The 13,625-nt window shown below is 44.6% G+C and overlaps 1 protein-coding gene across 1 annotated transcript in view; it reads left to right on the top strand.

Moving 5' to 3' along the window:
• The window catches only part of LOC145355284 (lamin tail domain-containing protein 1-like), a 30,499-nt gene extending 23,506 nt beyond the window's left edge, over positions 1–6,993 (top strand). The window contains exon 7 of the mRNA XM_080207189.1: positions 6,250–6,993. Within this exon, the coding sequence (XP_080063315.1) occupies positions 6,250–6,390 (141 nt within the window). The 3' untranslated portion in view covers positions 6,391–6,993. The remainder of the gene's footprint in view (positions 1–6,249) is intronic.
• The last annotated feature ends 6,632 nt before the right edge of the window (positions 6,994–13,625 follow it).

Consider the following 13,625-nt stretch of genomic DNA (forward strand, 5'->3'; position numbering starts at 1 on the left):
CAAACCCGACCCCACTCTCCATTCACAGAAGTATCCTCTACTTATACAGGCTCAAAGACAATTGATAGCCATCATCTCAGAACCTTAGCAATGTAAGATAGGGCGGCATGGTGGCACAGTGGTTAGCACTGCTGCTTCACAGCTCCAGGGACCTGGGTTCGATTCTTGGCTCGGGTCACTGTCTGTGGGGAGTTTGCACATTCTCCTCATGTCTGCGTGGGTTTCCTCTGGTTTCCTCCCACAGTCCAAAGACATGCGGGTTAGGTTGATTGGCCATGCTAAAATTGCTCCTTAGTGTTCTGAGATGCGTAGGTTAGAGGGATTAGTGGGTAAGATACGGGGGTAAAGTCTGAGTGGGAGTGTGGTCGGTGCAGACTCAGTGGGCTGAAGGGCCTCTTTCTGCACTGTAGGGTTCTATGTAATCGACAAGCCGTCACACTTCACACTCCTCTCTAAGAGCGAAGGGACAAAAAATAACAACTGGATAATTCTGTGAATGTACAGGACTCTGTAAATCATGGACCACAGTTACAAAGTGTTAGAACCGTCCCTATATAGTCTTTGCCCGCTTTGCATGTTAGTATTTGCTTCTGCTGGAGAAGATCAATAAATAGGGCACTTTGGTCACAGCACTTCCCTTTTACATGCACTATCATCTTGGGATCAGTTCAGCAAGCACTAAAGTGTTAAATATTGGCCCTGATTTGTGAAAGAGCCTTAGAGTTAGCCTGAGCACCTTAGCCTCACACTGGCAGATCAGTTTTAGAAGGTAGACGTCCCATCACCAGAATCCCAGCCATTACGCGGGTGTTACGATTACCTGTCTATTGTAGAATCTTGTTGTGATTTTGTTTTTGTTATAATCAGCGGTACAGCAAATCAGGAAGTTTCTGTAGTGGGTGGTTCATCAGTTTTACACCCTGGGAGTGAACTGAAAATAAAGTTTGTTTATTTGTCACAAGTAGATTTACATTCACTGTAACAAAGTTACTGTGAAAATCCCCTGTGAAAATTTGATTTGAACTCATGTTGTCTGGAACAAAATAAAACTTTTCAGGCACTCCAAAGGTAGAAAGAGACCATTCTGGCTATCCCAGTAGGTGATATATTTCTCACCACACTGGAAGGTGAAATATTCATTGTAACATCTACTGGACAATGTCTAGGGAATGTTATTATGATTTGATATGTGAATATCTGTTAGCTTGGGTTTTCTTAAAAAGCAAGTAAATATCCTGTTGTACTGAGCATGTTGTTGCTATAGAGGGAGTACAGCGAAGGCTTACTGATTCCTGGGATGGCAGGTCTGGCATGTGAGGAGAGACTGAGTCAGCTAGGATTATATTCACTGGAGTTTAGAGGAGTGAGAGGGAATCTCATAGAAACTTATAAAATTCTAACAGATTAGACAGGGTAGACTCAGAAAGGATGTTCCCAATGGTGGGGAGTCCAGAACTAGGGATCGTAGCTTTAGGATAATGAGAGGAGGAGAAATTTCTTCACCCAGAGGGTGGTGAATGTAAGGAATTCACTGCCACTGAATGTAGTCAAGGCCAAAACGCCTGATTTCAAGCAGAAATTAGATTTGGCTCTTGGGACTAAAGAGATCATGTGATTTGGAGGGTGAGAGGGGGGATTACGATATTGAGTTTGATGATCAAAATGAATGGTGGAGCAGGCTCGAAGGGCCGAATGGCCTACTCCTGCTTCTAGTTTCTGTGTTACATCAACATTTCATTCGATGATTAGGAATCCTTTATTATTTGAAAGATATTAAACATTTCTATATCACCTTTTATATGACCTCGGCATGTCTCCAAGTATTTTAATTAATTCGCATGACATGATTCTTGCTGACTTGTCCAGCATTTACTGTCTGTCCCCAATTGCCCTTGAGAAGATGGTGGTGAGCTGCTTCTTGAACTGCTGCAGTCCATGTGGTGTAGGAACACCCACAGTGCTGTTAGGGAGGGAGTTCCAGAATTTTGGCGATATATAATTCCACGTCAGGTGGAGTGTGACTTGGAGGGGAATGTGAATGTGGTGTGTTCCCACCTGCCTGCTGCCCTTATTCTTTTGGACTGTTTGTTGGTTTGACAATGCTGGTGAAAAGACCTTGGTGAGTTGCTGCATTGTACCTAGTATTTGGTACACACTGCTGCTACTGTGCATCAGTAGAGAAGGAGTGTGAGTATTTAAAGTGGTGGATGGGATGGCAATCAAATGGACTGCTTTGTCCTGGATGGATTTGAACAACTTGGGTGTTAGCGGGAACTACACACATTCCGATAATTGACTTTGCTTTGTGAAAGACTTTGGGAATTCAGGAGGTGAATTACTCACTGCAGAATTCCCAGCCTTTGACCTGCCCTTGTAGCCACAGTATTTATGTGGTTGGTCCGGTTAAATCTTGCTCAGTCCCACGATAGTGAGAGTGAGGATTTAGTGATTGCAATGTCATTAAATATCATGGGTTTCATTCTCTGTGGTTGGAGATGGTCATTGTCTGGCTGTTGTGTAGTGTGAATGTTACTTGCCACTTTATCATCTCAAGTCTGAATGTTGTCCTTGTCTTGCTGCCCAGGGACAACAGATTGTTTCATTATCTGAGGAGCTGCTAATGAAACTGAATACTGGTCAATCATCTGTGATGATGTCTACTTCTGACATTAGGTTGGAAGGAAGGTCATGGCTAAAGATGGTTTGGTCTCGGACCTGAGGAACAGCCAACAACCACAACAATCTTCCTTTGTGCCAAGTATGACTCCAACCAGTGGAGAATTTTAGAAACATAGAAAAACTACAGCATAATACAGGCCCTTCGGCCCACAAAGTTGTGCCGAACATGTGCCTATTTTAGAGATTACTAGGCTTACCTATAACCCTCTATCTTACTAAATTCTATGCACTTATCTAAAAGTCTCTTAAAAGACCTGATTGAATTTTCCTCCTGATTCCCATTGACTTCAGTTTTACTAGGGCTCCTTGATGCCACACTCGGTCAAATACTGCCTTGATGTCAAGGGCAGTCACTATCGCTTCAAGTCTGGAGTTCAGCTCTTCTGTCCATGTTTGGACCAAGGCTGTTATGAGGTCAGGAGCTGAGTGATCCTGATGGAACCGAAACCAAGCACTATGAGCAGATGATTGGTGAATAAGTGCCTCCTAATAACACCAGTCACGGCTTAGTAATACTCTTCTCTCTGAATCAGAAGGTTCTTGCTTGATTCTTCAGTACATGAGCACAAAAATCATGTCTGACCCCCTCATACTGAGGGAATGCTACACTGTTGGAGGTGCTGTCATTTGATGAGAGCTTAAACTGAGGCATCGCTTGCCCTGTCAGGGTGTTGGAAAAGGCCCCACCCACACTATTTTGAGAATGAGCAGGGGAATTATAGCTGGTGTTTCTCCAATATTTTTCCCTTAATCAGCATTACAAAAGCAGATAATCTGCTCATTATCACCTTGTTGTTTAAGGGAGTTTGCTTTGGGCAGATGGGCTGACTCGACACTTTGAAAGTTCTTCATTGGCTATGAAGTACTTTGAAATGTGCAGTGGTCATGGAAGGCGCTATAAAAAGGCAAGCCGTTCCTTCTTCCTGTCGAGAACACCTACCATCACTTTGCTGATGAGTAAGCACAGACTAGACTGATAGGGCAGTGAGTGGCCAAGTTCCCTGTGTACAGGACATACCTGGGCAATTCTACACATTGCCAGGTGGATGCCAGTGTTGTAGCTGTACCAGTACAGCTTGGGTAGGGGAGCGGCAAGGTCTGGAACATGAGTATTATGTTTTATTGCCAGACTGTTGTCGGGGAGTTTGCTGTATCGAGTGCACTGAGACATTCCTTGAAACCACGTGGAGGGAAGTGAAGATGGGAGAGGTGGCGATGATCATCCACTCAGCATTTCCAACTGAAGATGAATATTTAATGAAGTGTTTCGTTCCAGTGTTGTGATGTATTCAGCAGGATTAATTGGTGCATGTGTCATTCTTTAGTGATAAACATTGACCTAGACATTGGGAACACGGTCCTGCTTTTCCTCAAAAAGTACCTCTCCTTCTTTTACATCCACCTGAGAGGGAAGTGGAACTTTGTTTAATGTCTCACCTTAATGCCAGGATCTCTGGCAATGCAGCATTCCCTCAGTTGGGTGTCAGTTGAGGTAATGTCCTCAAGCATCTCCAGAGTAGAAACAGCAACTTTCTGACACATAGTGAGTGACACTACTACTGCTGAGTTATAGCTGACATCTGCACAAAACAGAAAGATTCCATCAGATGGGAGAATTCAGGGTCCATTTTTTAATACAGATGAGCTGGCAGTCAAACTTCAATGCGATCTGAATTCCGACTCAGAAAGATTTCTGCCTTGGCAAAGCAGAGTGGTTCAAAGGTTAGGCTTCATATTGCACTTGACTTTTCAACTCAGCATCATTCACACTAGGCCAACGAGGATTGTGCATGAAAGCTATGCCTGGTGTACATTTGATATCCTTTCAGTCAGGGGCAGCACAGTGGCACAATGTTTGGCACTGCTGCCTCTCAGTGCACTGTCTAAGAAACTCACCAAAGCTGAAATATATTGCCGTTCCTTCACTGGTTCAAAATGCTGGGACCTACACCACATAGACTGCAACGGTTTAAAAAGGTCGCTCATCACTACCTTCTCCTGGGCAATTAGGAATGGGCAATAAATGCTGGCTTTGCCAGCGATGCCTATGTCCCATGAACTTTTTTTTAAATTGGATTTCTAAAAGACATTCGGGACCACATAAAAGATTATTGCGTTGGACAAGAATACATGATGTTGTGGGTGATATATTAGCATGGGATAGGGGATTGGCTAATGCACAGGGAACAGAGTAAATGGGTCATTTTCTGGTTGGCAGACTGCAATTATTGCGGTGCTGGGGTATCAACTATTTATAACTAGTTTTAGTGGACCAGATGAAGGGAGAGTGTGTATTGTGGTCAAATTTGCTGGGGAGACAAAAATAGATGGGAAAGCAAGTTGCAATGAGGGCACAAAGGCCATGATTCTGCCATCCCACTAATTTTTTTTTAGCACATTATGTCTACTCACCATCTGCTTATCAACTCAAAGTTGTGTGACTCTATTCTATTGGCAGCCATCTTCCCAACCACAGCTGATAACTGCTCTACGGGAGATCTCTTCCCTCTCCCACCAGGGCCTGCTGTATTTTGTCAATGACTGAAGTTTTACAAAATGTCCACTAAAAGCAAAGCACATCCATCTGATAAATTCAAAACACGTGTTTTAAATGTGAAATATTTGTTCAGCATACGGAGCTGTCTTCTGTGGCAACGACCCTGGCTTACCTTCTCATAGTCTAAAATCATTCATTCTAAAGTCAGTATTGTGTTAGTGTTCCTAAACTGTGTGTTTTTATTAGCCTAATTAGCCCCCCCTACATCATGGTCTTTATTGCAAGGATATGAAAGGAGAAAGGTCTTGCCACAACGGTGAAGGATTCTGGTGAAACCTCTCTTAGGGTACTGTGTAAAGTTTTTAAAGAGGGATTATACTCAGGTTATAATCAGACCAGAGGGTAGGTGAGCAGGCTGATTGCTGGGGTGAAGGGGGTCTTCTGTCAGAAAATGTTGAGCAGGTCTATACTCCTCAGAGTTTAGAAGAATGGGAGTTGTCCTGAATGAAACTGTTAAGAATCCGATGGGGTTTGAAAGGGTCATTTCTGGGAGGATATTTCCCACGGGGGGAATGTTGAACTGGGGACAGGGTCTCAGAATAAGGGGTCTCCCTTTTTAAGGAGGAGACGAGGAGGAATTTCTCCCCTCGTAGGGTTGTTAAATTCAGAATTCTCTTCCTCAGGCAGCAGCGGAGGCCGGCTCCTTGAACTGACCTTAGGCCAAATTAGGTTTTTAATCTATAAGGGAGTCAGGGTTATGAGGGGAAATTGGGAAGCAAAGTTGAGACCACAGTCGGATCAGTCACAATCCTATTGAACTTTGCAGCAGGTTTGACGGGCTGAATGGTCATCTCCTGCTCTTATTTCTTATGTTTTTAAGGTCTTACTTTTAAAGAAGAGCTGGATAAGCACAAGAGGGAATAAGGAGTGGAAACAATATGCTAATAGGATGAGATGAAATAAGGTTGGAATAGGTTTGTGTGGAGTGTTAATACCAGTATGGACCATTTAGGTCAAATGGCCTGTTTCTGGGCTGGAAATTCTATGTAATTGTATCTGTTGTTGTTTTTCAGCCTCACCATCGCGGGGTGCTGTGCATGAATCCATCTCCATCTGCCTCACCTCTACAACAGTTTTACATCAAGGCTTCTCGCAATATCAACATGCCCAAACAAGCCTCCTCACCCTGCCCCACACTCCCCTCTAATCTTTAAATTGAATTTCAGCAATGTCACTCTCTTGAAGTTAACACCCTCTGCGAACTGTGCAGTTGAAACTTGAAGAATACCTTGAAACCAACAGAAGAGTGCAAAGTTTATTTTTTATACGGTGAATTAATGTTAATACAGAGGATTAAGCGGCTCACGGCTGCAGTGCCATCACGTGTAGTGTTCCAATGGAAAAATCACCCAGTGTTTGGCTTGATAGAAAGCATTTAGTTTTCAACATGTGCCAAACAGAAGGTGGGGAATGGGTCTGGGATGACTTAATAGGAAACCAAATCAGAACTCAAGCACCCTACCTGATGCCAGTGGTGAGATGTATATAAGAGTGGTACAGCTCAGGGCCTAGTCACTCTGGGGCTCTCTCTTTGCTGGGTGGCTAGGGAATAATGAGTTATCTTTAACCTTGGTCAGTGACGTAAAACGGCTGCTGTTGAACGAGTAATGATGTGGAGATGCTGGCGTTGGACTGGGGTAAGCACAATAAGAAGCCTCACAACACCAGATTAATGTCCAACCTGTTGGACTTTAACCTGGTGTTGTGAGACTTTTTATTGAATGAGTAACTCAGGGTAGGGGAGATAGTCGGCTGTGGGGTAGATTGGTAGCTCATAATGGTTTGGGGGGGGCGGCGGTGGTGGAGGGATTGGTAGCTTGGGGTAGGGAAAGAATTGTTAACCCCCAGGGCTGGGGCGTGTGGAATTATTGATTGGAGCAATTGGATGGTTACAGGTGAGGGGCAAGTAAGGACTCATTTCTTTAAAATCCAATTCAAGAGGAACTTGTTCACCCTAGTTCTATGTTTGGGTAAGTATGGGCAGCAGTGGTGATGGAGAGGGGTGTTCCTGCTTGTTACTTAGTGTAATAAATCCTCGAAGGCAGGAGCCCCTTCACCAAAATTCCTTTATTTACAAGATCCAACAACACTATACAGAGTGCTCTCAGTGTGCAGTCTGCATCTGCAGGCATGATGTAGCGATGCCGGTGATGGACTGGGGTGGGCACAGTAAGACGTCGCATACACTCGGTTAAAGTCCAACAGGTGAGTCACTTGATGAAGGAGCAGTGCTCCGAAAGCTCGTGGTCCCAAATAAAGTTGCTGAAATTTAACCTGGTGTTGTGAGACTTCTTATTGTGCCCATCTGGAGTGCCAGAGGAACTGACGCTCTGGGGTGCCACAGGAACTGACACTTCAGAGTGCCAGAGGAACTGACACTCCGGAGTGCCAGAGGACCGGATGGAATGTACCCCAGGCTACTGTGGGATGCAAGGGAGAAGATTGCTGATGATCTGGAGATGATCTTTGCATCATCAATGGAGACGGGACACTCCGGAGTGCCAGAGGAACTGACACTCCTGTTTAAGGACAGGGCTTCCTAATTGGACCATCAAATTGGCCCTTAATCAGGGAGTGCATATTCAAGCAGGCCAACCTCAATTGCCTGATTAAAATCGTTACGCTTAGCATCATAATATAGATCAGCAATTTATGATTGAAACGCTGGGTCCCACATAATGGAAGAAATGTGGCAAATTTTCAGGGAATATTCGTCTGGAGTTCCTCATAGCAATGTTCCAGCGAGACAGAGAAGTTATGGTCGGTTACAGGAACCATGGTGTACAAAGGCTGTGATAAATCTAGTCAAGAAGAAAAGAAAATCTTACAAAAGGTTCAGGGAGCTGGGTAATATTAGAGATCTAGAAGAGTATTTGGCTAATAGGAAGGATCTTAAGAAGGAAATTAGGAGATCCAGAAGGGGTCATGAGAAGGTCTTGGCAGGTAAGATTAAGGAAAACCCCAAGGCATTCTACAAGTATGTGAAGAGCAAGAGGATAAGACGTGAAAGAATAGGACCTATCAAGTGTGACGGTGGGAAAGTTTGTATGGAACCGGAAGAAATAGCAGAGGTACTCAATGAATACTTCAGTATTCACTATGGAAAAAGATCTTGGCGGTTGTAATGCAGACTTGCAGCAGACTGAAAAGCTTGAGCATGTAGTTATTAAGAAAGAGGATGTGTTGGAGCTTTTGAAAAGCATCAAGTTGGATAAGTCGCCAGGACCGGATGGAACGTACCCCAGGCTACTGTGGGATGCAAGGGAGGAGATTGCTGATGATCCGGAGATGATCTTTGCATCATCAATGGAGACGGGAGAGGTTCCGGAAGATTGGAGGATGGCAGATATTGTTCCTTTATTTAAGAAAGGGAGTAGAGATAGCCCCGGAAATTATAGACCAGTGAGTCTAACCTCAGTGGTTGGTAAGTTGATGGAGAAGATCCTGAGAGGCAGGATTTATGAACATTTGGAGAGGCATAAGATGATTAAGAATAGTCAGCACGGCTTTGTCAAAGGCAGATCATGCCTTACGAGCCTGATTGAATTTTTTGAAGATGTGACTAAACACATTGATGAAGGAAGAGCAGTAGGTGTGGTACATATGAACTTCAGCAAGGCATTTGATAAGGTGCCCCATGCAAGGCTTATTGAGAAAGTGAGGGGGCATGGGAACCAAGGGGACATTGCTTTGTGGATCCAGAACCGGCTTGCCCACAGGAGGCAGAGAGTGGTTATAGATGGGTCATATTCTGCATGGAGGTCGGTCACCAGTGGAATGCCTCAGGGATCTGTTCTGGGACCCTTGCTCTTTGTGATTTTTATAAATGACCTGGATGAGGAAGTGGAGGGATGGGTTGGTAAGTTTGCCGATGACATGAAGGTTGGAGATGTTGTGGATAGTGTGGAGGGGTGTCAGAAGTTGCAGCAAGACATTGATAGGATGCAAGACTGGGCGAAGAAGTGGCAGATGGAGTTCAGCCTGGATAAGTGTGAAGTGGTTCATTTTGGCAGGTCAAATAGGATGGCAGAATGTAACATTAATGGTAGGACTCTTGGCAGCGTGGAAGATCAGAAGGATCTTGGGGTCCGAGTTCATAGGGTGCTCAAAGCAGCTGCACAGGTTGAAGCTGTGGTTAAGAAGGCGTATGGTGTACTGGCCTTCATCAATCAAGGAATTGAGTTTAGGAGTCAGGAGATAATGCTGCAGCTTTATAAGACCCTTGTCAGACCCCACTTGGAGTACTGTGCTCAGTTCTGGTCGCCTCATTACAGGAAGGATGTGGAAGCCATAGAAAGGGTGCAGAGGAGATTTACAAGGACGTTGCCTGGATTGGGGAGCATGCCTGATGAGGATAGGTTGAGGGAGCTCGGCCTACTCTCCTTGGAGAGATGAAGGATGAGAGGGGACCTGATAGAGGTGTATAAGATTTTGAGAGGTATTGATCGGGTGGATAGTCAGAAGCTTTTTCCAAGGGCTGAAATGGTTGCCACAAGAGGACACAGGTTTAAGGTGCTGGGGAGTAGGTACAGAGGAGATGTCAGGGGTAAGTTTTTCACTCAGAGTGGTGGGTGCGTGGAAAGGGCTGCCGGCAACGGTGGTGGAGGCGGATTCGATAGGGTCTTTTAAGAGACTTTTAGATAAGTACATGGAACTTAGTAAGATAGAGGGTTATAGGTAAGCCTAGTAATTTCTAAGGTAGGGATGTGTTCGGCACAACTTTGTGGGCTGAAGGGCCTGTATTGCGCTGTAGTTTTTCTATGTTTCTATAAATCACAAGACTCTAATTTCATTATATTATTCTGGCCTTTGGCCATTCCCAACGTGTTCCTGGAGAAGCAGTGGCGTTGTGGTATTGTCACTGGACTAGCAATCCAGGGACCCAGGGTAATGTTCTGGGGACCCAGATTCAAATCCCACCACAGATTTGAATTTAACAAAAAAAAAATCTGAAATTAGAAGTCTACTGATGACCGTGAAACCATTGTCATAAAAACCTTCTGGTTCATGATGCCCTTAAGAGAAGGAAATCTGCCTACATCTGACTCCACTCGGATAGCAATGTGGTTAAATAAGAACATAAGAACCAGGAGCAGCAGTAGGCCATCTAGCCCTTCGAGCCTGCTCCGCCATTCTATAAGATCATGGCTAATCTGAAATGGATCAGTTCCACCTTCCCGCTCTCTCCCCATAACCCTTAATTCCCTTGTCTGTCAAAAACCTATCTACCCGTGACTTAAATATATTTAGCGAGGTAGCCTCCACCACTTCAATGGGCAGAGAATTCCAGAGATTCACCACCCTTTGAGTGAAGAAGTTCCTCCTCAACTCCGTTCTAAACTGCCCCCCACTTATCTTGAGGCTGTGCACTCTGGTCCTGCTGTCCTTTCTGAGCGGGAAGAATCTCTCTACCTCTACCCTATCCATCCCTTTCATTATCTTATACGTCTCTATAAGATCCCCCCTCATCCTTCTAAACTCCAACGAGTACAGACCCAGTCTATTTAGTCTCTCTTCATAGTCCAACCTCCTCATCTCTGGTATCAGCCTAGTGAACCTCCTCTGCACTCCATCCAAGACCAAAATATCCTTGCGCAAGTGCGGCGACCAAAACTGCACACAGTACTCCAACTGCGGCCTCACCAGTGCCCTGTACAGTTGCAGCAAGACCTCCCTGCTTTTATAGTCTATCCCCCTCGCTATAAAGGCCAGCATCCCATTCGCCTTCTTGATCACCTGCTGCACCTGCAGACTGGGTTTTTGCGACTCATGCACAAGGACCCCCAGGTCCCTCTGCACTGTGGCATGCTGCAGCTTTTTGCCCTTTAAATAGTAATTCCTCCTACCATTATTTCTGCCAAAGTGGATAACCTCACACTTGCTAACATTGTACTCCTTCTGCCAGGTCCTCGCCCACTCGCTTAGCCTACCCAGATCCCTCTGCAGACTTTCCAAACCCTCCGCACAATTTGCTTTTCCACTCATCTTCGTGTCATTAGCAAATTTCGTCACCCCACACTCAGCCCCCTCCTCCAGATCATCTATATAAATGGTAAATAGCTGAGGCCCCAGCTAGTGAGGCACCGATCCCTGCGGCACTCCACTAGTCACCAACCGCCAATCAGAATAGCACCCATTGATACCAACTCTCTGCCTCCTATTAGACAACCAATGCTCTGTCCATACTAACACCTCACCCCCAACTCCATGCCCCCTAACCTTCTGAAGCAACCTTTTGTGCGGCACCTTATCAAACGCCTTTTGAAAATCGAGAAACACCACATCCACCGGTTCCCCTCTGTCTACCGCAATGGTTAACTCTTAACTGCCACCCAACTCAAGGGCAATTAGGGAATGGGCAATAAATGCTGGACCAACCAGCGATTCCCACATCCCATAAATTAATTTTTTAAAAAATCAACCTCATCTAAAGTGGCAGACAGTGTACTTGCTGTCCTCTATTTTTGCAGCCGAGACAGCTGGTTACCGAACCACAGAACCCCTACACTGCAGGAGGAGGCTGTTTGACCCATCGAGTCTGCACTGACCACAATCCCACCCAGGCCCATAACCCCACCTTTTAAGGTCCGGGCTGTGCAGTAAGAAGTCGCACAACACTCGGACCTTATAAAAATGGACCCATTCATGCTCCTTACCGCTTCTAAAATTGGGCATCTTCCCATTTAGCAGAAATATGTAGCTTCATTAAGAAAAAAAACCCGATCTGGGTTTAAACTAAGGAATGTGATGTTGTGACTCCAATCAGAAGGCTCTGTTTAGGAATTCAGTTTCTTTAGGGTTACGGTCCTTGACAGATTAGCTCACCTCCTCTTGCAGGAACAGATGTCACCAGTTCCGGGCTCCCCTGGCAGCAGTATTTAAGGTAGCTTCCTCTGTTTTCAGCGCAGGGCAGGCCTTCTGCTCATTGGATTGAGACAATCTGGGCAAACGCGTGATGGTGGAAATAAAAAGTATCGATTATTTGAAGTAACAATATTCTTTGCTGAATGCTGATTGTGTCAGCGAATATTTGCTGATTAAAAGTAAAAGATTAAAATATTCTTTCAAAAAAAAGTGTTGTAATTTCATATCCTTTATTGTGCCTGCACACAAAACACACAAATGTTCTTGCTCTCATTGGCTTCATGAATGCTTGTGCACTGTGAAGGGACAATGTTTAATGTAACGATACAGGTTATCTGTGTGTGTCGTAGCCCGTGCTGATGTTGGCTCTGGATATATTTCACTCAAGGCCTCATTATGAAATACGACTTGCATTTCTACAGTGCCTTTTGATCCCAACTGCTTTTCTGTTCTATTTTGTTATATGAAACACAGAGTATACAGACATTAGTTGTGACTACCCGCTAAATCAATTTTTAACAAACTCGTTACACCATCCAGCAAGAACACACTCAAAGTAAGCCCTGCCTTTCCAACATATCCTGTTCATCAATCTAGTAAACCTCCTCTGAAGTGCCTCCAATATATTTACATCGCTCCTTAAATAAGGAGAGCAAAACTGCACACAGTATTCAAGATGTGGTCTCACCTTGTGTAACTGGAGAGTAACATCTTTACTTTCATGTTTAATCCCTGTTGTAATAAAGGATAACATTCCATTAGCCTTGATAACGTGCTGCACCTGCATACCAACTTGTTGTGATTCATGCACAAGACACTTAGATCCCTCAGCACCCCCAATAGTAGAACCATAGAAAATTTACAGCTCAGAAACGGGCCTTTTGGCCCTTCTTGTCTGTGCCCAACCATTTTTTGCCTAGTCCCACTGACCTGAACTTGGACCATATCCCTCCACACCCCTCTCACCCATGAACGGGTCCAAGTTTTTCTTAAATGTTAGAAGTGACCCCGCATTTACCACTTTATCCGGCAGCTCATTCCACACTCCCACCACTCTCTGCGTGAAGAAGCCACCCCTAATATTCCCTTTAAACTTTTCTCCTTTCACCCTTAGCCCATGCCCTCTGTTTTTTTTCCTCCCCTAGCCTCAGTGGAAAAAGCCTGCTTGCATTCACTCTATCTATACCCATCAAAATCTTATACACCTCTATCAAATCTCCCCTCATTCTTCTACGCTCCAGGGAATAAAGTCCTAACCTATTCAATCTCTCTCTGTAACTCAGCTTCTCAAGTCCCGGCAACATCTTTGTGAACCTTCTCTGCACTCTTTCAACCTTATTTACATCCTTCCTGTAACTAGGTGACCAAAACTGTACACAATACTCTAAATTCGGCCTCACCAATGCCTTATATAACCTAACGATAACACTCCAACTTTTATTCTGCATTCTAAACATTCTGCAGTCATTCTCCATTTAAGTAATATTCTGTTGTTTTATTCTTCCTGCCAAAGTGAATACCTGGT

The sequence above is a fragment of the Carcharhinus amblyrhynchos genome, chromosome 19, assembly GCF_965287045.1.
Source record: "Carcharhinus amblyrhynchos chromosome 19, sCarAmb.v2.hapA, whole genome shotgun sequence".
NCBI classification, from domain to species: Eukaryota; Metazoa; Chordata; class Chondrichthyes; order Carcharhiniformes; family Carcharhinidae; genus Carcharhinus; species Carcharhinus amblyrhynchos.